We start from the raw sequence: 24678 nt of genomic DNA, 5'->3' as shown, positions 1-24678 counted from the left end.
GTTTGGAGATGGCGTTTAAGTTTACTTGGGACCATAGCACTGTTAGATAGCTTTTCACCACACACCACGCACCGTGGAGTTGGTTTCTTTGCATCTCCGGTGAAAGTAAATCCAAATGAAATATAGCTTTCGCTATATTGCCTTGTGCCAGAGAATTTGCTTGAGCGAACCATCTTTGCTTTCTTTTGATCCCCACTCATACTTGGGCTCTCATCTTGCTCCGAATTTTGTTCAGAGTCCAGTTCTTTCCTTTTCAAAAACTTGTCCATCACTGCAGTATCTGCTCCTGTCTCACTGTCACTCAGTACTTACTGCGCTTGTCTCCTCCAGATAGCCGCTGTCCGTCACACTCAGCGCTCTTCTGCTCATGTCTCCTCCAGATCCATCAGTCAGCGCTCTTCTGCTCATGTCTCCTCCAGATCCATCACTCAGTGCTCTTCTGTGCTGCGTCCGCGATAATCCTCCAGAGTCCAGATCCATCGGCGCTCTTCTGCGCATCGGCGATCTACTGCGATGTCTCCTCCTGTCTATTTGAATCTAATGATTGGTCTATTTGTGAGCCGAAGCCACATGTTACGGATGAAATTGGAATTTTTCCCACGGCACACCAGACAATGTCTCATGGCACACTAGTGTGCCGCGGCACAGTGGTTGAAAAACGCTGCACTATAAGACTGACAGAGGCACTACTCTTTGAGTATCCTAAAAATAGTGAGTTCATTTACAGTTCCCCCCCACCCCAAATGTAAACAACCAACATAAGAGAAGCATGCTACTGAGTATTCCGATAAAATAAAGTTTTGAATTTGCTTGAACATCACATATAAACTAATTTAATTTCCCCTTAAGAAAACGTTTGCATTCAAATACTTCATAGCTATTGGGAAAGCTTTTAATATATTTATACTGCACATAAAAGTTGACATGTTACATTTTTAGATCTGTTTACTAAATACGAGATCTTTTCTGTGCCTGTTGAGGGATAGTGTGTGTTAGGATGTAAAAAAAATGAGTCAAACAAATATGCTAAATCTAATCACTAGATTTAGACCGTCAGAAAGTTTTCCACAAAGTTTTTGGATTCAAGTTTTTCTGGGAAACTCAAATCACTGCTCCTATCTCCACCTGCCGCCATCAAGGCCTTTGGTGGGAGGAGCAGCAGAAGCAGACAGGCAGCTTTCCCTCATGGGTACAACCCTTACTGAGGGTCCCTGCTTTGAGCAACATAGCGTATAATATTTTAACTGGTCACTGTACTGGATATATCATACTGTCAGCTGCTTCCAAGCAAATACTTTGGATTTAAAAAGTGGGCCAGGACATACAAATTTCACCACAGAATACAACTAGACCGGTCACTGGAGCATATAAAGAAAATTAAAAACTGCAGGTACTACTACTATAAGGTATTCATTAGCAAAAAGTCAGCCTGGAGTGCTCTGAGGACTTCAAACTTCACAGATAACTGTGTCTTTTTTATGGGAATACGATTTTTCTAGGAAATTATTGGCTGCAGTAAACCTTAGATTACTTTGATATTCAAGATGAACATATTATTTGAACTGCAATGTATTTAAAAACACAAATGATTCTTCATAGGACCTGCAATGCTTGGTTTTTTCTTTTAATCATAGTTCACTATTTGCTCCGAATGTGTAGCAAGTGCCCTCGGATAAATAGAAGAACTGAACCTGCGACAGAGACACTATGTTTAGACTCGATTACCGTCTCCCAAATCATCTGCTATTCTTCATCTTACACTTGTAGCACAAGGTCCTATCACATTTATCCTCTTCTATTTGCTTCTGCCAAATTTCAATTTAAGTCGAAAAAACTAAAACTGAAATGGTTCAAAATGTTTCTAATCTCATCAGCATTTTCTAGCACCTTTAAATATGTCGAGCTCTTCTTTCATCCACATCAAAATGCTTATCAGCACTAACCTCCAAGACTGGGCAGGTTTTCCCAGTCCTACATCAATTCCAGAACAAAACACAACACACTGCTACTCCAGAAACTAAGTGAAGAGGTCACATCCTGAATATTGCCTGAATAAGAGATTAACCGGACTGTTCTAAACTCCGGCAGAAAAGTGGACTACTGAAATACTACTGCCTTGTTCTCCATATATTTTTCTTGTCAAGCATATGGTCCATCTTACAGTACACTTCTTCTATTCCTCATTTCTCCAACCCTATTACGTAGGCATCATATCTGACTAAACCAAATCTTGCAAATACTCTATTGATTATACCTGTCTGCTAAAACAATGGTTTCGCCAAAAGAAAGCCAGTCTTGCTAATCATTCCACCCACATATATCATTGCTGACTGCTGGCAATCACGTAATTCTCAGCTACTCTGTAAGCTTCGAGATGTTCTATTATGTGGTTGAATACCTTCCCGAGCAGAAAGTCAAACTAACAAAATTGTAGTTTATCAATTGTGGCTTATCAGTTTTTTCCATCTGGTATTATAAGTAGGCAGGCTCTGCCAAGACCACCAAATTAGTGCATGACTTTTAAGCTTACTTTCAGACATGAAACTTCAGATAGTTGTATCTACAGAGGTTTGTTTTTTTAAAAAAATACCTGCTCTTTTACAGAAGCCAGAATAGTGGTAGCAGTAGCCTCTGTTTCCATGCCCGGGCTTGTGGAAGATTCCTGGGGATTCTGCTGCAGCCCTTCCTCCATGGGGGTCTGCTCAGGAGCTGGCATGGCGCCTAGAAAAAGAAAATTAATTTGATATATGGGGTTTGTGCATTCAATTGATTTCTTACCTTTTATTTATTGGTTTGAAATATATCTGCCCCACGTTTCCCCTACCTACAGCCGGAAGCAACTTGCACCAAGTACAAACACCATACAACCCCCCCCCCCAATTTAAAAACAATACCTAAGCTCTCTGCAACAAAACCCTATTGCAATTAATATAGTGACCTCTGGAACAAAATAGTCTTAGTGACTTCCAAAAGTATTTAACGACCCTGTGTGATGGGATATTAAGCAAGGCCCACGAGAAGATCAAAGTTGGTGTATACTTTCATTGTGGACAAGTCAGTCCTCATTAACACACCAGAAAAGCCTAAATATTCCACAGATTGTTTCAGATCTTTTAAAGCAGAGGAGAAGTTGCTACTCTTATACCACATAACAGGGCTAGGAAAACACCATTTTGTCAGAGAAGGGCTCTCATGGGAGATAGGGTCTAGAACAAGATACTTTACTTTTATACCACGTTTAAAAGCACATAGCTTTGAGGAAGTTCAGTCTTAACTTTATTATATATGTACAGCAAAAGTATTCACTCTTTTAACAATTTTAAGGGAGCAGTTTCACTGTTTATCAGTTATGGTGGGCTATTTTCATGGTAGTACAAGATTTCTATAAAAGGATGCTCAGATAACTCTCACACAGATAACCTTCACTGTCACACAGTACCAGTAACATACTATCTACATTGTCAAAACTACGTGTTGCCTGCCAGCATTGCATTATATAGCATGAAGATCCCACGTAGCTATACAAAAACTTGGAAAAAGGGCCTAACAAGCAAAAGAAGATAAATGCATACGTTTCTTAAGTAATTAACAGTGCAATCCTAAGAAGAGTTACTCCAGTCTAAGCCCACTGAAACCAGTAAGACTCAAGCAGAGAGGAAATCAGAAGAGGAAAAAGAGAAGAAAACCTGTATGTTCTCAAAGCCACTTTTTATAATCTCCCCCTCAGATTTGTTTGTCTCACTAAATTCCTTCTATTATCATGTTACTCTTCAGACATCTCTGTGAAATGCCTTTCAAAACATGACCACAAAAGTTACTATACCATAAAGATTTACTAGCTCATTGGTCCATCTATGCTGCTCTTGTAAATTGCTGCACATCTATGGTCCAGTAAAGAAGTCAGAACCAACCGTTCCTATTTATGAATGTTTTATTGCCTGAAATAGATGCCACAGGAAGAAACAACAGCATGAATGGTAACTTACAAGTCCACATATTTCATTACTTATCTCAAAGCTCTTCCAAAACAAGATAGGTAGCAAAAATTGATTCAAAAGATTGTTCTTTGAAGGAATCTGTCACCCTTCCATCTCTTCTGTGTAGTTCTTCAGTGTATCATTTCTATCTTTTATTTATTTTGCTCTGATCAAATCATGTATTTCCTTGCTGATCTTTCAGCATCCTTAGCCATGTACTGAATTCCGCTTTGATTTTCTGGATTTTGTAGAACTGGTCTCTTGTTCTCTCCTATTTCTTTGCACTGGTTATTATAATAGTTCTTTTCGAATAGCCGCATTTAGAATTCTGATTCTATTTCTTTCACCTTTTACTTCTGCTGCTTCTCATCTGTAGCAATTTTAAGAGTTTCGTCAAGGCTTTTCTTTTCTCTTGGCTACAGGAATACTGTCTGCATGTTCTTCCTGGTTTCAACCCACAGTTCTTCCAGTTCACATTCAGCTGAATTTAGTAATCCAAATCTATTCTTTACGTGGACTTTAAAGTCTTCAGAAATATTATTGACATTTTGGCTTTGATTGTTTTATCAGCTTTATTCTAACTTTTAATATTAACAGTTTGTGATCTGTAACACAATCTGCTCCTGGTCTTGTTTAGTAGAGAGCTTCTCCATCATCTTTTTCTGATTATGTCATGTTTGATTTCTGTATTGGCCATCCAGTGACTTCAAAGTACACAGTCATGTATTTGGTTGCCCGAAACGTGTTTGCAATGAAGAAATTGTTGGCTTCACAAAAGTCTATGAGTCACTCTCCTGCTTCATTTCTTAATCCTAGTGCAAATCTTCTGATAATATTTTATTCTGTTTCCTACCATTACATTTCAGTCACCTATTTTGTTTAGGTGTATGATCAATATCTACCTGGACTAGGGCTGCCAATCCCCTCCCCGGGGTGGGGGATCCCCTGTTCCCACCTCCTGCTGACCCCACTTACCTGGCCAGTGGGGGGCATGCCCCTTGGGGCGCCTCTGGAGGGCGCAGTGTGCCCCCGCACCCCACAACAGACCCGTTTCGGGCCAAATCTGGCTTGTGGGGGTGATTCACCTTTTTGGCAAGCGCGGGAGTGCACACCAGGCCGCCCTTTGATCCGCGTGATGACGTTACTTCCCGGAAGTGATGTCATCATGCACGCCAGGAGCGGGGGATCCCGTTCTCACCTCCTGCCCCCTGACCTCACCTGGCCAGTGGTGGGACACGTTCCCCGGGGCACCCCTGGTGGCGCAGCACGCCCCCGGGTGGTGCATCGTCCCCATGCCCTGCAACAGGCCCGTTTCAGGCTGAATCGGGCTTGTGGGGGGTGATTCAACCCTTCGGCAAGTTCAGGAGTGCACACCAGGCCGCCCTTTGACCTGTGTGATGATGGCACTTCCCAGAATATTTATTTAGCTTCTTTATAACCCTGCTTTCTCACTAAGACTCAAGGTGGATTAGAGTATTTTGGTTCCAATCATGCAGGAGGGCAACGCCACATTAGTTTTATGTGGTGGATAAACATGAATACATAGTGTATAACCAGTGTACATGGAATTACACACACAGTGTACATGGAATTGCACACAGAAAGAAATCTAAATTTACTCTCTGCATAGGATTTGGGGGGATTAAAAATCACTCGCATGGGCATATGCACAATTACAGGTGCAAATAGGCATGATTACCCCAGACATGATATTGCAATGAAACAGTAAAAATGTATTTATTTAACGCTGAATTTATTCACAGTTCACATGGCATTTAAAAATCAAAAGAAAGAACATACTTCTAAAAATGGCAACATAAATGGGAAAAAAATACAAGATAAACCTTTGCTAAGTTCTGGAGAATTAAGCAAGGGCCAGTAAACTGCACTGGCTAAAAAAGGTTTGGGATATAGTTAAAACGGTAAAGCTGACTGATCTGAAATCTGGTAGCCAATGCTCTGTTACAGAGGAAAGGAGATGTTGAGTTTATAATTTTGGTGAACTTGTTTCAGTGAAAGGAATGTTACATTATTTGATAACAGAATGTAATGGAACATGAGTGCATGGATTGGCTGCATGTTTGTTATTGTACTAGAAGGAACATTATAATATATTTTGCATTTCCTGAATTTTAAAAAATGAGGGAAGTTCAAAATTGCTTGTGGCTAAAACTTTTTTACATTGCCTGGCCAAGGAGTTCTGCCCACAAGATTCTAGCCCCAATAAAACTTGAACGGTCTGAAGAGTATCATAACTGAATCTTGGAACCTGCAGTTATTAACAGTTATGTTTTCAAATGTTTTCCAAAGATGTTTGTAAAATGAAGAATCTGCTTTGAAGTCTTCTTTATTGGAATTCACTATTGCAATAGTTTCCCCCACTGCAGAAGAATGAGTTTGATGAAGATCAACTTTTATAGATAAGACACATTTCACCATAAAAAACCCTCTCACAAACATCTTGCAGCATCCTTCTCTACTATCCAGAACACACACACACACACCTTCCCTCCCCATACAGATATTGTGACCAAAAGCAATATAGTTTGTTTAGTTTGCTATGGGACTTGATTTTGCAGTTAATGCAATTGTGTATTATCATTCCTTTACAGACATGTTTCTAAGTGATGATCTCCATTAAAACTACTGATTATATTTCATCACTGTTTTGTGAGGTTACTGGTACATGCAAATTCATTATCTAGAATTTACACTATCTAGAAACTTCAACAGGCAGTCAGCCAAACCCAGCAGTGAGACAGAAAGCTGCCCACATATCGACAGCTGCTCTAGAAAGCTATACTTTGGGCTCATATTTTCCTGATACATTGTTTATGGCTCAGGACATTTTAATGCTGTCACCTTCCATGCAACGGAAATTCAGTCAGCAAATACTGTCAAGAGTGCCTTAACAGGGAGGAGGCAGGAAAGAGAGAAACATGAAGTAACTGCTTGGCTATGTGGACTTTTTCAGGATAACTAAAAAAAAAAACCTTTCTACTTTCACATGATTGTACTGAGAGAAGTGACGTGACCTCAAAGAAATGCTGCAGCATATAAACCTGTGACTCAGTAGGCTTGGCTTAGGGAAGCAGTATTAAAAACATAGTCATGCTTGACTTTCATTTTCAAGTTTCGCATTTCCAGAGTCTATTATTTGTTCTTAAATTCTTAAAAGAAGCTGACGTTTGCTGCACATTAAAAAAAAAATCTACACAGGTCAACTGAGACTGCCACGTTCTTTCAGAGAAGCTATTTAGACAGTAGAAGCTTTCCTGTAATTTTGGAATTAATCTACTTCAGCTAAGTAGACAATGCGACAGACAGTACCATAAATAAGACTGCAGTTATGTCAGATTGAGATGTTAAGATTCAATAAATGAAAGTGCATTAAAGGAAATCAGGCCCATTACTCTTTTAACTCAGTCACAGGTTTCACATCTCCTTAAAATGTATTTAATTTGACTTCAGTATAACACAACAGGTAATATGCCAAGCCTTGAAAAATTTTCTTTGCCTTTAAGAGCCAGAGTCATCATTCAGTTTTCAGGGTTTTACATTTTAATCACCACATTAACTCATTACTTCTCACAGAACCTAGCCCTTTCACAGTTTCTCATGTTACTGAAGCAATTTAAAAAATGTTGTAATGGATAAACAAACATTGGATAGCCCTGGTCATAATCACAACAAAAAGCTAACCTCTATCTCCAACCTTACTTCTCTCCAGTCTCTCATAATTTCTTTATTACTTTAAAATATTCAATTAATATCCCATTAACTAAGCCAGCACAGAAAGCAACTGGTTAAGAAATGAATCAATCTACCAGGAATGAATGACATCAAGTTAACATATAAAGAAGCAATGACAAGAACTTCATGCCAATGCATTTTAATGTCATGCTGCAAAACATATTCTGATGTGGAATGAAAAATTAAGCTTTGTATACTTCTGCTAATGATCATGGAGAGACACCACAATAAATCACTGCTAAAACTACTAGGTGTCACAACGAAATTCTCAAGTGCCCAGGATCTGTTGAGCCCTGTAATACATGGTCTTTAGGACTTGAAGTGTACATAGGAACTGTCATCCACAGGAGCCGAAAGGGACCTAGGATTGCAAGAAACAAAAGAATGGCTCCGTTGCCTTGAGCATTAAGAGCTCAGGGCTGGATGCAAAGGTGTTGTTCCAACAGCGTAACGGGCGTTATGGCAACCTAATGGACCCACCTGGGGGTAGAGGAGGTGGGACACTGATTTTGTTGATTTTTATCTCCCACTGCAGACTCTCAACACTGTTCTTTTGGGTACTCTCACCACCCCCTCAGCCATTAATAGAACTTCGGGAGGGAGGCCCCATTGCATCCAGCAGGATGGGGGAAGGCAGGGAAGTTACACTCTGCTGGGGATGCTTTGGATACAACAGTTATATTTTTTATAAGTACCTATTTTGAAAATCACCAACAAAATTGGACTTTATAATATAAGTTGTAAAATCCATTTGTACAGAGAACTTCTACCATTGCATTTCCAGGGGCAAAGCTATAATGTAGCCACTGCTGAAAACAGCTACCTCAGATCTCATCCTACTATTTCCTTATAATGGCCTAGGGATGCTTAACGTGTGATGTGTCACTCTCACACTACAAGTCTCCCCCTCCAACTTCACCACCTGCTCTCAGATGAGGATTATTTCATATGTTAGCTATTCCTTAGACTTCCAGGAAGGACAGAAGAAAACATGAACTGCTGTTGCCAGCAACAGCCTCATATTTTCTGTAGCGTCTAGCTCTACCCTAAGTTTTCAAAAATCCAAGCATATCTCCCTAAAATTTCTGCCTAGGTTGCACCGAAAATGTCTTTGTCTGGATAGTACATAAATTCATTTTATCTACTGTCTTTTTTAAAGAGATATTTAAACAGTTCAGAGAGAGTTCCCACATATCAGAAGTTTGAACTTGGAAGATGAACTTTTCCTTATATGGCATGTTTAAAACTTACGAAGTCAACGGTTTATGTTACAGAAGGCCATATGAAATATTTAAATTATACCTCCCTGTACAGAATATAATTAGGGTGACTAAATTGCTATCAAGCTTTGTTCTACGGAAAAATTTTCAAGATCCTATCCAATAATGGCTTAGATCTAGACCAATGTTTCCAATTGTGCAAGGACTATGGCCCACGGTTTTCTTGCCTTCCACACTCCGTCAGCACAAAATCCACCCCCCTTCCTCCTGGGAGCATTCCAGACAGTCATGGCTCAGGCAGAAAAGTCATGCTCTGATAAGATTAGGTCAAAATTAAACTCATTTTAGTATTTTACAAAAGTTATACCCTGCCTTTCTACCCTCTTAAGGACCACCAAGACAGCTAACAAATTAAAACATAAGATAATAAAATTACATCTTAAAAACTATAAAAATAACATTGTTCAAGTCAGAGCTAAAATACATATAAACAAAACATTGGGCATTAAGGAGAGATCAATGAGGAATGCGAAACAAAACAAAGAAGTCTTTGCTTGCTGGTAGAAGACGTCTTCCTGGAGAGAGAGTTCCAGTGTTTTGGTGCCACAACTGAGAAGGCCCTTTCTCTGGTTACTACATGCCTAATCTCAGAAGGTAGGGGCACCCAAAGAAGGACCTCTGAAGATGACTGGAGTGGTCAGGTGGGTTCATAAGGGAGCAGGCAGTCCTCAAGGTATGTTGGTCCCAAACCATACGGGGATTTAACAAACATATTCAGCACCAAAATATTCAATTGTGCTCAGAAACAGACTGGGAGCCAACACAGTCGGGCCAAAACTGGAGTGATATGGTCCCTCCCTATAACCCATTCCAGTCAACATCCTGGTTGCAGCATTCTGCATAACATAGGTTCTAAACACTTTTCAAGCATAGCTCGGCACACAGTGCATTGCAGTAATCTAATCTAGACGTAACCGCAGTGGCACAATCTTTCCCATGCAATTGGCTAACCAGCTGAAGCAGGTAAAAGCCATTTATGTAACAGCTGACACCTACTTATCCAGCAGAAGCCTAGATCCAAGAGCACTTCCAGAATATAGACCTATTCCTTCAAGAGGAACAGAACCCTATCCAGAATAGGTGATACCTTAAATCCCAGGTCAGACCCTCCACTCACCAGTAGCACAAATGGAATATGGGATTTGTCCCTATAGCTTTATTTTTTTCTTTAAAAAAGAGATGCCTCAACTGAGTAATATAAAAAATGGCTTTTGAGCTTATCACTTGCATTAGTGGTTAGAACAAAAAATAAATACACTCACTGACAAAGATAAAGCCCCGTGTCCCCTAAGGCTTATTAAGACTCATTTTAGTAAGAAAATTTCACCTTCATTGTTCCATGTAACATTGGTAGTTGACATCTCGTAATTACAGCCTGTTGGTTTTAATTAAAGAATCTTCTCCAACTCATTGCTTAAGTGACTTGCACTGCTGGCAAATAAGTGCAAAGAATGAAATGAATCTTCCTAAATTAAGTTTAAAATTAAATGTAAGTTGTGCGCTATTAGAAAACTTGAGTTATCTACTACTGTAAATAGTTTCTGTACACCGCTCTGAGTGGGCGTTAAGTTGTCCTGAAGGGTGGTATATAATTTAAATGTTATTATTATTTCAGGTCAGTCACCATGTTGGTTTGCAGTCAAAGAGCAAGATCCAGGTCCAACGGCACCTTAAAGATCAACTAGATCAAAGTTTTCTTGATTCTCGAAAACTCAAGCTTTGGTAATCTATTTGGTCTTTAAGGTGCTGTTGGACCCAGATACTACTGCAAAGCTCTGGATAATGACTTCCATGTTTCATATGAAAACATGACCAAACAAATTATTTACTGAAAATAAATGACGGCTGAAAACAAGCTCACACCAAAATACTAAACTGATAAAATATACTTTATGGGTGGTTTGCACATAGCAATATATTTTTTGCTTCCTCCACATATAGATAATGTTTAACCACTTTTACTACTGCACGCTCTAAATACAGGTTTAGCAAAAGATAAAATTATGCACTGACAACCAACTATTCATTGGTGGCTCTGAGTAAATGGCTCTACTTTGCTAAATATATAGTACAGTCAGGCGGCTTATCTCTATGGGTTTGGGTCTGAAAGGTAAACAAGAGGCAAAAACACATTACAGGGTAGGAACACTTTAAGAGAAGGGAGTAATCTTTTTAAGGAATGTACCTATGCCGTTGTTTTTGCATACTGTGCAACAGTGTAAGAGAAACTAGGCAAAAACTCTATTTATCCAGCAAGTCGCAGGTCTCACAGCAGAAGTTAGGGAAATGATGCACTGCAATTCAGTATGACTGTGGCATCAACATATCTTGTAGTCAGCCTGGAAAATATCGATAGTTAATCTAGATAGATATGAGCATCAAACAAATCATGGGTTCAGTTGTTGACTAACTGCATACAACCATACCTGCAAACAGAAGAGCCGATGGGGTTTTCCTACTGCACGTTGAACTCTGCCCCATGCCATGCTCCCCCCACCCCCCGCTCCTTCGCTGCTCTTCAAAGGATGCATGGAGGAGTCAAACTGAATGCAGACTCCCTTTCCCTCATATTCTGGTCATCATGAGTGCATCTGGCTAGCAGTCTGAGTTACTGAAGGGAGAGTGCTGGGGCTTCTCAAACACATCCCATGTTTATTTGCTCTTTTGTTTGACTTCCCTGGGAGTAAGCCCCTCTGAATAGATCAGAGTAGACCAATTTAGGCAGGGCCGTATTAACCCATGGCCAGGCCCCTAGGCTTTCAGGTATTTCAGGCCTCCTCTGGCACTTCCATCTTTCACCCCAATAGAGCGGACAGTTTGACCCTAGTACGGTAGGTCTAGACCATAGTACGTAGCCTTATATCCATTTTGAGGGTCTCCTGAAGAATTCTATTCAATTTTTAAAATATTTTTATTGCACGAGTAGAAGTCTTCAGGAAAGCACATTTTGGAGATATAAATGTTCAATACTGTAATATTTTAAAATGCGTATTTTTTATTATTTATTAAAATTAATTGTTTTAATAGAAGAAACAATTTGTTTCACTTCAATAAGGAAGCAGTTAATTATCATATTAATAGTGGTTATATAAGAGAATCAATTAATTGTAATTTATGGGGGGGTGTCTCAGCAAAAAAAATTGATGTGCCATTTGTCCCTGCGGGGCCCCTAGGCTTCAGCCTAGTCAGGCTTATGAATAATACGGCCCTGCACTTAGGATTGTACTGTAATTTAACTAAAAACAAGCAAATTCTTGCATATCATTTTCTAAATTAGTAAAATACATTAACATAGTTGTATCTGAAGTTGCATCAAGATTTTGTTCCATTTTAAATCATATGCAGTCATGACTACAGCCCTCAATGAATATGTATTTTTATTGAGAAAAAGGTTTTTTAAATTTAATATCAGCCTTTGTTTTTGGCAAATTAGGACAAGCCCCCCTTGACTAGAAGTCTCAGTAACAAGACTTGCCTTGATCCTCTCTCTCATACGATGCTTTGCCACCCACATGGTTTTACTTTCTTATGCCTTCCCTGTGACCTTCTGTCTCCCACCAAGTATTTACAAGTTTGGAGGGCTACAGTAAGTCAAAACTTAGGCTGCAGTAAGCCAAGGAAATAACTCAAACCAAGGCAACAAGATTTATAATAAAACTTCTATTGGAAATGAATGGAAATTATGAAGAGTTTTAAAGATAATACGATGCAACACTATTTTTGTCCCATAGTGTAACATAATGTAGGTTGGGCATTTCTCCTGCTTTAGTCACAATAAGGCTAGACTATACAGCTGCTTTCATCTGATCAGTGATTTCCTGCCTTGTGTAGGTGGCAGCAATTTTATCAGTGCAGACTCATAAGATTTTTCATAAATTATAGTAACTTCTATTTCCCTTGCCTGCCTTTCTCTCTGAGCAACTGAGCACTTTCAAACAGTTCTCAGCCTTTCCCACTACCATTACAGTTTGAAGGCTGAGAAGAAAATAAGATCACCTTAAAATACTCAATATGTTGCATAAAAGCTGCATTCCCTTGAACATATGCCTCATTTAATGTTTTTGAATTTTCAATAGTACATACGCAGTCTTCCAAAAAACCACTTGCCTGATAGCGACAAGTGCTGCTACTTGACCTAGCGATCCCACCCCAGGCCCAACTCCTGAAGTTCTCCACGAATTGCAAAGACAGAGGGGGACACGAAGACTGATAAAATGTCCCTCTTCCTCTCACCTCCACAATTCCTGAAGAACTCAGAATGAAGAGGTAGCATTTCACCCTTTCTGCTGGGATTTGGCAAAGCCAGGGTAGGGGAGCGACAAGCTCCTAATTGTGCTTCTGCCAAAAGGTCCACATAATTTCTCTCCTGATTTCTCTGTGGAGGAAAAGTAGGGACTTTCCTCAGCCTTCTTTATTTCATTTTGGGAATCTCTGTGCTGAAGCATTTTGCTATCACTTGGCCATACTTACAATTAGGGGTGTGCACCCCCAAAAGAATTTACCCGAAGCAGGAAAAAAAAATCGGAAAACCCCAAAAGGGCAAGCTGCTTCAGGTTCGGGTATTTAAGCCGCTTCGGGATTATTAGGGAAGATTTGACCATTGTTTCCAATGGAAAACGCTGTTCCCAGCTATCTGAGAGCCTGTGGGGGTGCATTTTCTTCCCTAATAATGCAAAATTTGCAGGAGACCCTCTCCCAACCATCCTCTCACTACCACCCAAGTTTCAGGGAGATTGGACTTTGTGGGGCCATGTTATGGCCCCCTAAAGAAGGTGCCCCCAGCCACTGCTGATCTCCATTGTTCCCTATGGGGAAAATGGGGAGGAGGGTTCCCAGGTGGGTGGGGGTGGAATTTTCCAAGCAAAATGCACCAAACCTGCAGGGGACCCTCTCCCAACTCTTCTCTCATGACCACCCAAGTTTCAGGGATTGGACTTCGGGGGGGCATGTTATGACCCCCTAAAGAAGGTGCCCCAGCTGCATTATTCCCTATGAGGACTAACCTTCACACCAGAGAATCACATGAAGAAAAATTTAATTTAAAATATACAAAACCATATGAAGCAGGGACACTCTTGAAACTAGAAGTAAACTGAAGCCTTCCTCCGTAACCAAACTAATGTAAGGGGAACAACTTCACACCAGAGGAACACAGTAAGAAAAATATAATTAGAAATACACAAACCATATGAAGCAACTAAAAGTAAACTAATCGAACAACCCCTCCACCCTCAGTACAACCATGCTGATGAAAGGGGAACAACTGTAAGGGCAAAAGTATAAAGAGACCTACAACTAAAAAAAACCTTTTTAAAGCTTCTTTTTAGAACACTCTCAGAAACCTCCCCAAAAACAAACTCTCCCACACACAGCAAAGCAATTCAGCAAACAAGAAGCAATAATTAAACAGGATTCGGTTTCGTTTTCTCAGCCATGCCAGACGCTCCTCTCGGCTGGTCCGGGAGGAAACGACCGGGCACCCTGACCGGGCGGCTGATCCGCAAGGATTAGCCCCCAGGACTCCCAGGGAGGGAGCCAGGGTCCGGGACGCGGCGGGAAGAACTCCCCGAAATCAATGCGGGGGGGGGGGAATTGCCCGTTTGTCCCTATGGAGGCCGGCAGATGTGCGCGGCGCCTCGAGTGCCGCCGGGCAACGAGAAACGGCAAGTAAAAGAAACAGGCGGAAGCCTGTAAACAAGCGAATCCCTTCTGTTTTACAAGCGTTTGTGAAGGAGAGGTTGATCTGAAGAAGACTCGCTCTTCCCCTTCGTTGAGTTCCAGAATTTTGTTGGCGCCCCCCCCCCAAATGGCAGCAAGGAAGCAAAGTCCCGCTCTCGGTAAGTCAATCTCGGCTACTTTGAAGGGGGAGTCGCTCGAAGAGTTGGTGCGCAGGGCGGTGGTGGAAGCCATAAAACCCTTTGTTGACAAGCTGAACGAAACTGATCAAAGGGTGGGCTTAATTGAAAGCGAGGTGAAAACCATTAAGGCAGCAGCGGGGGGGGCAGAAAAGTCTGCTCTGGAAAGTGCGTCACTTGTGAAGGCTACAAAAAAGGAGTTGAAGTTGGTGGAGAACCAGCTGATCGGGCTACAGGTGGAACGAACGCAGACAATTTTGCGTCTCCAAAACGTGAAAGAGGAGGAAAATGAGGATCTGTGGGATTTGGTCTCGGAACTACTGGCGACACCCGCGAGGACGACTAAAGAAGAGGTTAAAAGCGCCATTTTGGAGGTCCGTCGGGCTTCTTCAAAATATGCAACAAAGCGACAGTTGCCTCGTGAGATCATTATTGACTTTTCATCTAAAAAGATTCGGGACACCATCCTATATAACTCATACAATGCGGATTTGGACTTTATGGGTTTGAAAGTCAAGATCTTGAAGGACGTTCCATTTCTAGTCCGGAAACGGCGTTTTAAATATAAAAAGTTTGCAGCTCTTCTGAGGGACCATGGAATAAAGTACAAATGGTTATTCCCGGAAGGAATATGGTTCAGATATAAAGATCAGGCCTATAAGATATTATCAGAAGATCAACTAAAGGATTTTGAGAATAAAAACCCAGAACTCTGCTGCACCGAGAACGAAGAAAAGGAGGAGCCGGAGGGGGGGGGGAGGAGGAGGAGGAGAGCACCGCAACAGCGGTTGCACAGAGAGAATTGCGTCCGGGACCTAGAAGGGGGAGGAAAGTTTAATCAGAATTTGAAATGTTTATTCTCTGTATGATTAACCACTCCATCATTATTCTATGGAGCTATTTTTGTATTATGACAGTATGAAGGGAAACATTGAAGTGTAGTGTTTAGTGTTTGTAGTTCATTCCCCCCCCCCTTTTCTTTTTCCACCTCCATTTGTCCCTTCCCTCTCCCCTTTCCTTGTGATAGTCTGGTGTAGTGTTTTGTAGTTATGAAAATAAAAAAATTTATAAAAAAAAAAAAGAAGAAGCAATAATTAAACAGAAGATTTAAAATCTAAAATACAACCACCTACAATTTTCCCTTCCCTCAACCCACCAAGACAAGAGACAATCCCCCAAATACAAAAAAAATCCAGTGAGTCTAGTGACTCTCGACCACTTGCAGACAGTCAATCAGGTTCAGCAGGCAAGCCATGAGGCAACAGAGGAAATGGCTTCCAGTTTAAATCCATCGATTTCACTGCATCAGCATTGAAATTTTTTTTTAAAAGACTGGCTTCCTTCCAGAGAATCCCCCAATTGGCAAGGGAAAAGAGAGATGCTCCTGCAAAGATTGGCACTCGCTCTCAGCCAGTCTCCCTTCCTTGATCACCCCCTGACCCCCTCCCTCTCCTACTCCACTCATCCTCCCTCCCATCGCACAAAAGCCACGGGAAGGGGAAGAACTGTTTCCTCTTGCCATCAATTAAGAATGGCAAGGGAAAAGCTGCTCCAGTGTTTCACAAAGCTTCCCAAAGCGCTTTGGGAAGCTTTGCTTCGGGTTTCCCGAATCAGCCCAGCTATGCTGGGAATAACAAATCAACCCTAATCAGTCCTGATTCGGGTTCGATCTGGGTTTCAGGAACCCAAAGCGCACATCCCTACTCACAATGAGCATTTGGCAACCTCGCAAATCTAGGCAAACTACTACAGAATCAACAGTTCCTGGGGTCTTCAGTGTAGAGCCCTGGATGAAGAAATAAAACCTGAAGAAAAGGTCAAGACAAAAATTATTCAAGACAGAACAAGTTCCAAGGCGGCTCAATTATCTTCAGGTTGTTTTTTTTTAAAAGCCACGGTGATTATCCATTTCTTGTATGTCCAGCTAGACTCATAAGCAGAAAATGACCAAGCTACTGCCTCTGCTTCCAGGCTGCATTATGTTAAACTGCACATTTCCAACCACCAACCACCTTACCCCAGGGCAAAATCCATACCATACAACTAGCCATATAGAAAATTTGAGGCCAAAAGGCACAGACCTGCGACTGTACATGGCAGCTTCATTACTTTTATTCAAAAGCTTGGAACACACTGCTGAAGACAGCAGTGTCTTTTGCCTTCACGCTGGGAATATAGGAACTTCATGCAAAGACAGCTGGATTTTCCTGATTCCAAAGAAGATCTATCATGTTACATCCACTGTCAACATAATTACACATCCTAGTGGATGACATTCACTATTTCCCAATTATCAGGTAGTACGGCCTTTTTCTCATGAGAGAAATATGATCGAGTAACTCACAGCTGCTTTGGACTCTGGCCCACATGCAACCACCTGCAATAGCTTCTCCTTTGTAGACTTCCATTCTTCCACTCAGTTTACAAGCTATTTCCTTAGTGATTGAATAACGGTCTCACCAGCTTAAAGCCCTGTAAGATGCACAAGTGAGATACAAACCAGGCCTACCACAAGCCAGGGCCCCGTCCTGTACAACTTGCACTAATTGCCGTACATCTACAGCCTATGCAGCTCAACATCACCCAGGCTGCAACTGCTGCTCCAGCTTCAGGCATCATGTGACAGAGCCTCTGCAGTGGATATATCTCAGACTCAATTAAACCCTAGCTGATAGGTGTGGGAAGAACTGTGGGCTATAAAGATACAAATGGGATGAAATTCAAGGTGAAAGGGGAACTAGCTTCTAAGAACTACACAGGTGACATTCTTGTTGAAACACTAAGTTAAGCACAACCCCACAGGCTACAGCTGCAATAAGATTTATCATAGTCCTTAAGCGTGTTTGGTGCCTAAATTTAAAACTCCTTTATTTTTTTTTCATTATTATTATTTTATTGATTTCAAAAAGAATACATACATATACACAGACATCACATCAGGGGATATCAAGCACAACTTCGCAAGAAATCAATGGTGATGAGAACAATAAACTATGTATTATACTCATTTTCCATCTCTACAGTTCCTTCTTCTTTATATCTTGTTTTCCTTACCCCAAACCTAATTTTTCTGTAAGTCTACCCTGCTTATTTCCTGTATTCTCCCCTATCTTCATATTCTATACTTAATTTCTTGTTCCATAACCCATCTATGAAAGGGTGACCATCTTTTCTGCAGATCGCCCCTACTTTGTTCTTTTATCAAGTCTGTTAAGACATCCATTTCTGCTGTTTCTAAGATTTTTCCTATCACTTCTCCTTTCAATGGTATCTCTAGCTTCCTCCGATACCTCGCATATATTATTCTTGCCACCGTAATTACATGAATCATCAACCCCCCCTTTTCCTTCTCTACCCCCTCCGACATAATATTCAATAAGAACAATTCTGGTTTGAAAGGTATGGCCGTGCCTAATACTTCTTGAAGTAACCCATGTATCATCTTCCAATATTTCGCCACCTTTTTACATGACCACCACATGTGATAGAACGTACCTAACTTTTCTTTACATTTCCAACATTTATTGGATGTATCCGCATACATTTTAGCCAGTTTCACCAGTGTCACATACCACCTATAATACATTTTATACAATTTGGAACTGACTTTGTTATTTTGATATTCATCTTCCATGTCTGTGACCATTGTTCTAAATCTATCTCATGCCCCAAATTTTGTGCCCACTTTGTCCCACAGTCTTTTATTACTTCATCTTCCCTTTTCAATTGCATTAGATATAGATAGAATTTCTTAATTATTTTTTCATTTGTCTCCAATAGTAATTTATCAAAGGGGGACTAATTTAAAACTCCTTTACTCGAGTCAACACACTTAACTGAGCATCAGATTCAGTATTACAGTGTGCAATAATTAAGTTGTCCAATAGTATTTTCTGGATCACAAGAGCCACTTCACAGTGCAATGCTCTATGTTCTAAAAGCCTCACAGTGGTGATCTGATGTACTGTGCTTCATTTCACACTACATCCTCAGCCTCAGAAATAGTACATTCTGCATTCATAGGTACCCTCAAGGTTTAGTTCTTTCTAACTCATTAGCTTTAAAAGTTAACAAATATTAGTGTCAAATCTGAGAGGGCATGAGAGGCTGTCCTAAAATACCACCCTTTCCTTTCTTACCATAATCAAGTACAAAGCAATTCATTTAGGAATAAATAGGTCTGACAACACAATATTTCTTCCTACAATTCCACTAATAAGTTCCATGGCTTAAACCAAAGGTGAAGGAACACCTAACCTTCAATCAAGAAAGCTCCAACAAGTACTATCTTCTTCCGTTACTACATGTAGAGTAAGCAAACATTATATAGAGAGATAATTTTATTGTCTATTTGAATTGTAGATGAGTGTGCCATCTTAACTCATTCTTTTATTAAGCAGAAAAATTGCAAACACCTGTTCAAACTGTGGCATAAAGAAGGCTGGTGGAAAAGCAGACTGGTCATTTCATGCCTACTGGTTAGAAATATCAGGACCTCAATAGTGATCCAATACAGAACTGTTTAAGGATACCAATCTGCAGTGAGCTAATTATGCTTATAGTACTATGCATCGATTTTGCAAAATTTTAGGACACCCTTGTTAACATTTAGGACACCCTTATTAACATTTAATGCCTACAGACCAGTACAAGGTAGAAAAGGAAAAAGAAGCTGTGTAGTTCTCATATATGAAAAGGTATGTAATGATGTGAATTCACTGTTAACAAGGATGACTCGGTGAACGGCTGTATTCAGATATCATGAATAAACTGGTGCTATTGATGATGATTGTGGTGTGTCCTTGGGCTCTCACACTTCCTCTGCCCTCCATTAAAACACAGAGGTGAAACCAAAGATTCCTAAATGACAGAGACTGCATTCTAACAATTTGATGCAATGTTCAGGCAGGAAACAAATTTGTTGAAGCCCCTAAATTGTCCCTGGTTTAATAAGACTATGATCTGGGTATCATTCAAGGGTAGAGGGAAGGCACATGCTAGAAGAAGACACCAGGAGCTCCCGTTTGTTTGTGACATCAGGCACCTGATTGGGTTTCATAAGGAAAAATTAATACATCCTAAATGTTTAAATACACGCACACAGCAATATGTCATTTTAATATACTATTTTAACAAAGCATCCCACCTTGAGTCTTGAGATACCTGGGGGAAAGGTGAGTTTATAAATATTTTAAAATATATACTTGCATTATTTTATCTTTCATTTGTTTACTCCATTCATATCCCACTTTTCTCCTTTCTGTGGATCCAAAGTGACTTATAAGTCTCCCCTTCTCCATTTTATTTTCAAGTCAACCCTGTGAGTGTGTGTGACTTGCTCAAGGTCACTCAGCAAGCTTGAATGGCAGAGTAGGATTTTGAGCTTAGGCCTTCTAGTCTGATATTCAACTACACCACCACTCTGCTTCTCAACTGAATCAAAGTTCTGCTGGTAAAACGAAAAGCCAACCCAGTATTTTTGCATAATCATGACAATTGTGCAACAAATTGTTTAGCTAGCTAGCATATGAGAACCTGTAGAAGTACCCTTAATGTGTTTCGAGGCTTCTTAAGAGCAACAAAAAGGCTGATCTAGACTGATAACTGTAAGAGACAATAAAGTTGTTCAAGTCACACCCTTTTGGAACAACACCAGCAGAAATCAAATAGCAAAAATTAAAGAATCACACAGATATTTATCAGATCCGACATTGCTCATTCTGTCTAAGGCACTGTTGCCATGGCTATGATTTCTCTACCTGCTACATCTTGTTTCTGTGAACCCAAGCAAAGGACTACCATTTAGTACATTGTCTAGATAAAGATTAGCACTATGAAAATGTGCAATATCACTGGGTACTTTTGCAATGCAGTTAAATGTTGAATGATTACATTGGGAAGCCAAATCTGTATTTTTGTTATTGGAGGTTTCCACATAAGAGAAAAGGTAACTAAGCAACCAGTCTCACTCTAAATACAGAAGTTGCAGAACAAAACTGTTACTAGGCATTAAGTCTGTACAGATTAAATGCACACCACACACACACACAATAAGAATCTTTAAAATAAAATTATCACCTACAAAGATGAATACACAGTTATGTAGATTAGTTAGAAGTTACAACTACTAAAGCAAGCAGAACATGGAACAATTCTGTTCCAATAGGAAGACAGCCAGTAATATTCGGCTACCATCCTCTAGTATTGTCTGCTGCACAACCAAGGAAAGATTAATTTGAGGGTAAAACATGCAGTTACCGCACAAAAGAAGTGCTTCATAGAGTTTTCTGATAACTTTCTAATAAGCTTCAGACAAATTAAAATATTTACACCCCTCCTTTCCTTAGTTCAAGGCACAACAGAAAAGTACTCTTGCAAATGCAAAGGACTGATCTAATATGGTTTCCTATTGTGCAATTTTTGCAGGAAAAAGAAATTGTTTCTTCTAACATTCATTGTCAAGAACTATTGAATTTCTAAATGTATGGAACTCCTTAGGAATTGTTATATTTTGGGTTTTGTATGGTTATGTTTTAATGTGGAATAAATGTATTATTAAATTTTTTTTAAAAGGATTGGTCTATTTCTCTCTCTTTCCATCCTTCTTATTCTTGCTTATATAATTAGCATATACCATAAACAATATTTTTCTGGAAAAGTAGTGGAATTTTCTTTACAAACAAGTAGGTTTGAGAACACACAGTTAGAACCTGGAGTTTCAGTTAACTTATACAACACAGAAGGCTTCAAAGATCATTTAAGTATGATACTCTGGCATGCTAGTTCACACACTGCAGCTAAGATAAGATCACTGATGTATTCCATGCACATATCACATTCCTAAGAATCCTCAATTTCATCAGCTTCCCTTCCCTCAACTTTAGCCTTCACTGACGTTCTAGTCAGTTTCAGAGTGCGATTGTTTCCAAAGCCTCCAAGCCTCCAATGGTTTAACAGGTGTCCCCCCCAAACCTCTCGTGAAAGTACTTCATCATTTACAGTCCTGTATCACCTCCACTCCCTCACCCAGTTTGCAGCCATCAAGAGCTGGATTTACTGAAAACTGTGAAAAGTAAAACAGTGCATAATACAGGGAGAGGGAGAATCTAAATGACAGTCTCAAAACAAAACTTGCCACTTTTTAGCTGTGGAAATCCAGAGCACTTTGTTACACACCAAGGAAGGACTTTAAGCTAGGTTCAAGTCTGACATTTACCAAGTTTAACTGTTACATGTACTAAATTTATGTTTATTAGCACACGTGTATCCTGCCTTTCCCATGGCTCAAGGCATCTCAGAATACATAATTAAAAACATCAAATACCAATGAACTCCAAATTCCCCCCCCCACACCCCCATAATAAAATGCATACAATTTACACTCCATTAAATTAAATTAAGTAACCTTACAGCACTTCCTAAAAACTTCCAGGGATGGAAACTTGTTATTGCACCAGTGCAGAGGCAGAAAACTAGCACATAAGCATTACTCACCTGACATTTTGACAAACTACTAGCTTTCTCAAAAGACTCCAATCTTTCAAACTAAAAGGAGAAGCTTCCATGAAAGAATGTGTATACACACATGAAAATGCACAGGGTTCTCATCTGCCATTCATAGGTGCTATATTGCCTTCAATATAGGCTTCAGATAACATCAGTTAAGTTTCTTTAGGACTCAAATAGAAAGCTTTATATTACAAACATTCGTCTGGCACACACAAGTTACACAACATTGAATTACCTCTTAAACATTAGCAGACTAGAAGCAAGATTCAGGACTGCTTCCTTCATTAATTAAAGCTCAAATCAGTGCTTAAGTATACTTGGTTTCACTCTCAACTATAGCTCAGTTTCTAAACCCAGTTAAGAGAGAACCCTAATCGTTGCAGATGCCATGCTTAGGGTCACTCTAGGTTAAACCAGAGTAGAAGTACTAAGAAGGGCATGTAGCCCCATGTCCTACTTTTGTGGTGCAATCCTAAACTAAGCTATACCTTTTGAAGTCCATCTAAGTGAATGGTCTTAGAAGGATGTAACCCTGTTTAGGATTTAACTGTTAAGATATCTGATTGGCCTACACAAGCATACTGGCAATTTCTGGACTTTCCATCCCATTTTTATCCTGCTTTTCCTTAAATGAGCTCAGGCCACTTAACACCGCTCTCCCATCTTCTGTTTTATCTTAACCATCATGAAGGAGATTAGGCTAAGAGAGAATGACTAGGCCAAATTCACCCAGGGAGCTTCATGGCCAAATGGGCATATGACCCCAGGTTTCCTCTGTCTTAGCTTAACACTCATCACAAAACCCCAATGACTAGAGTAGCCCAGAGGAAGTGTCAGCTTTGGTGCTGGTGCACAGTGATTACATGTTTAGGCTGCAAATCAGCACTCTGTTGGTTTGAATCTTACTACTGCCATTAGCTCAGCAGGTGGCCTTGGGTAAGCCACTCCTCTCAGGCCCAGCTCCCCAGCTGTATTGTGGGAACAACACTGACTGTGTTCACTGCTTGGAATGGAGCATTAATCTGTATAGAAGAGTGGTATGTAAGTGTGGTTACTGTTATTATTATTTTGCTCTCTCTTTACTTGCATTACCCTGTAATTGAGTGAAATGCTTCATAATCTACAGCATTAATGAATATTCCAATGTGTACTGCAGACATGTTCAACATATTTTCAAGCCTATGTTTACTGTTTAAATGTGACTTTATTTTGTCTACAATATGCCTGATATAGATTTCAATTAAGAGTTCAAAGTTATCAAGTTTAAGCTGATATTCAAATAAGTTGCTAGTCCTACTGTGACTTGAGAGACTATTTCTGTTCAGACACGTTCCATTTTGTTTACAACACAATCTCTGTTTCCAATTTTCAACTTTCATTTTCTCCTTCTTCCCAGATGGCAAGAACTAAGACACATGTGCTAAGGTGGTATCAAGTGCAGTAGTTTGTAGCTTTTCTCTCTAGCATTGGATTTTTTCAAACTTTTTCTTATAGAAAATGAAAGTGTTCATACTTCTAAATGTTATGAAGACAATAATATGATAACTAAGTTTAATAATAATAATAATAATAATAATAATAATAATAGATTTATATACTACCTTCAGGACAACTTAATGCCCACTCAGAGCGGTTTACAAAGTATGCCATTATTATCCCCACAACAAAACACCCTGTGAGGTGGGTGGGTCTGAGAGAGCTCCAGAGAGCCATGAAGGTAACCCAGCTGGCTTCAAGTGGAGGAGTGGGGAATCAAACCTGGCTCTCCAGATTAGAGTCCCGTGCTCTTAACCACTACACCAAACTGGCTCTGATACATTTTATGTTCTTAAAGCTGAAAAATATGTTTAGATAGAGTAAGATTATAATATTTCAAAGACTACAATGTTATACATTAACAGTTCCATCTTAAGTCTGGGGTTTATGCCAAAATCAGAGCACCAAGTTTCCTGTGAATGTGCAATTGGGTGTTATTGTGCTGCTCCCCTCATGTTTGGATGTCCCTTCCATGGCAAAACAGTGCTGCTACTGAGTTCCCGCTCTCCTAAAATCTGGAAGTGTTTATGGCATTCTAGCAGAGTTGCCTCCGCAGGAGTTGCAGAGGTATAGAGGTAACATGAGTGGAATGGCTATATGTTTTACTATCAGCGTAGTGTTGTAGTTAGCATGTTGGATTAGAATCTGGGAGAACCCGGTTCAAATCCCCACTTTGCCACGGATGTTTGCTGGGTTATCTGGGGCCAGTCACATATTCTCAACTTAACCCACCCTGCATGATATCGTGAAGGGAAAATAGAGGCAAGT

The 24678-nt window shown here is 40.0% G+C and overlaps 1 protein-coding gene across 5 annotated transcripts in view; it reads right to left on the bottom strand.

Annotated features, from left to right (window-relative positions):
* Nucleotides 1–24678, bottom strand: part of PKP4 (plakophilin 4) — a 169679-nt gene that overhangs the window by 134524 nt on the left and 10477 nt on the right. For 4 of the 5 annotated variants that reach the window (XM_054972413.1, XM_054972415.1, XM_054972414.1 and 1 more), the window contains exon 2: nt 2591–2721. In XM_054972413.1, the coding sequence (XP_054828388.1) occupies nt 2591–2716 (126 nt within the window). In that variant the 5' untranslated portion in view covers nt 2717–2721. Of the gene's footprint in view, nt 1–2590; nt 2722–24678 lie in introns of those variants that run through there. The other variant, XM_054972416.1, reaches the window with a different exon arrangement.

This window comes from Eublepharis macularius, chromosome 2 (genome assembly GCF_028583425.1).
Source record: "Eublepharis macularius isolate TG4126 chromosome 2, MPM_Emac_v1.0, whole genome shotgun sequence".
Lineage (NCBI taxonomy): Eukaryota > Metazoa > Chordata > Lepidosauria > Squamata > Eublepharidae > Eublepharis > Eublepharis macularius.
This window is presented reverse-complemented; position numbering and strand designations above follow the sequence as displayed.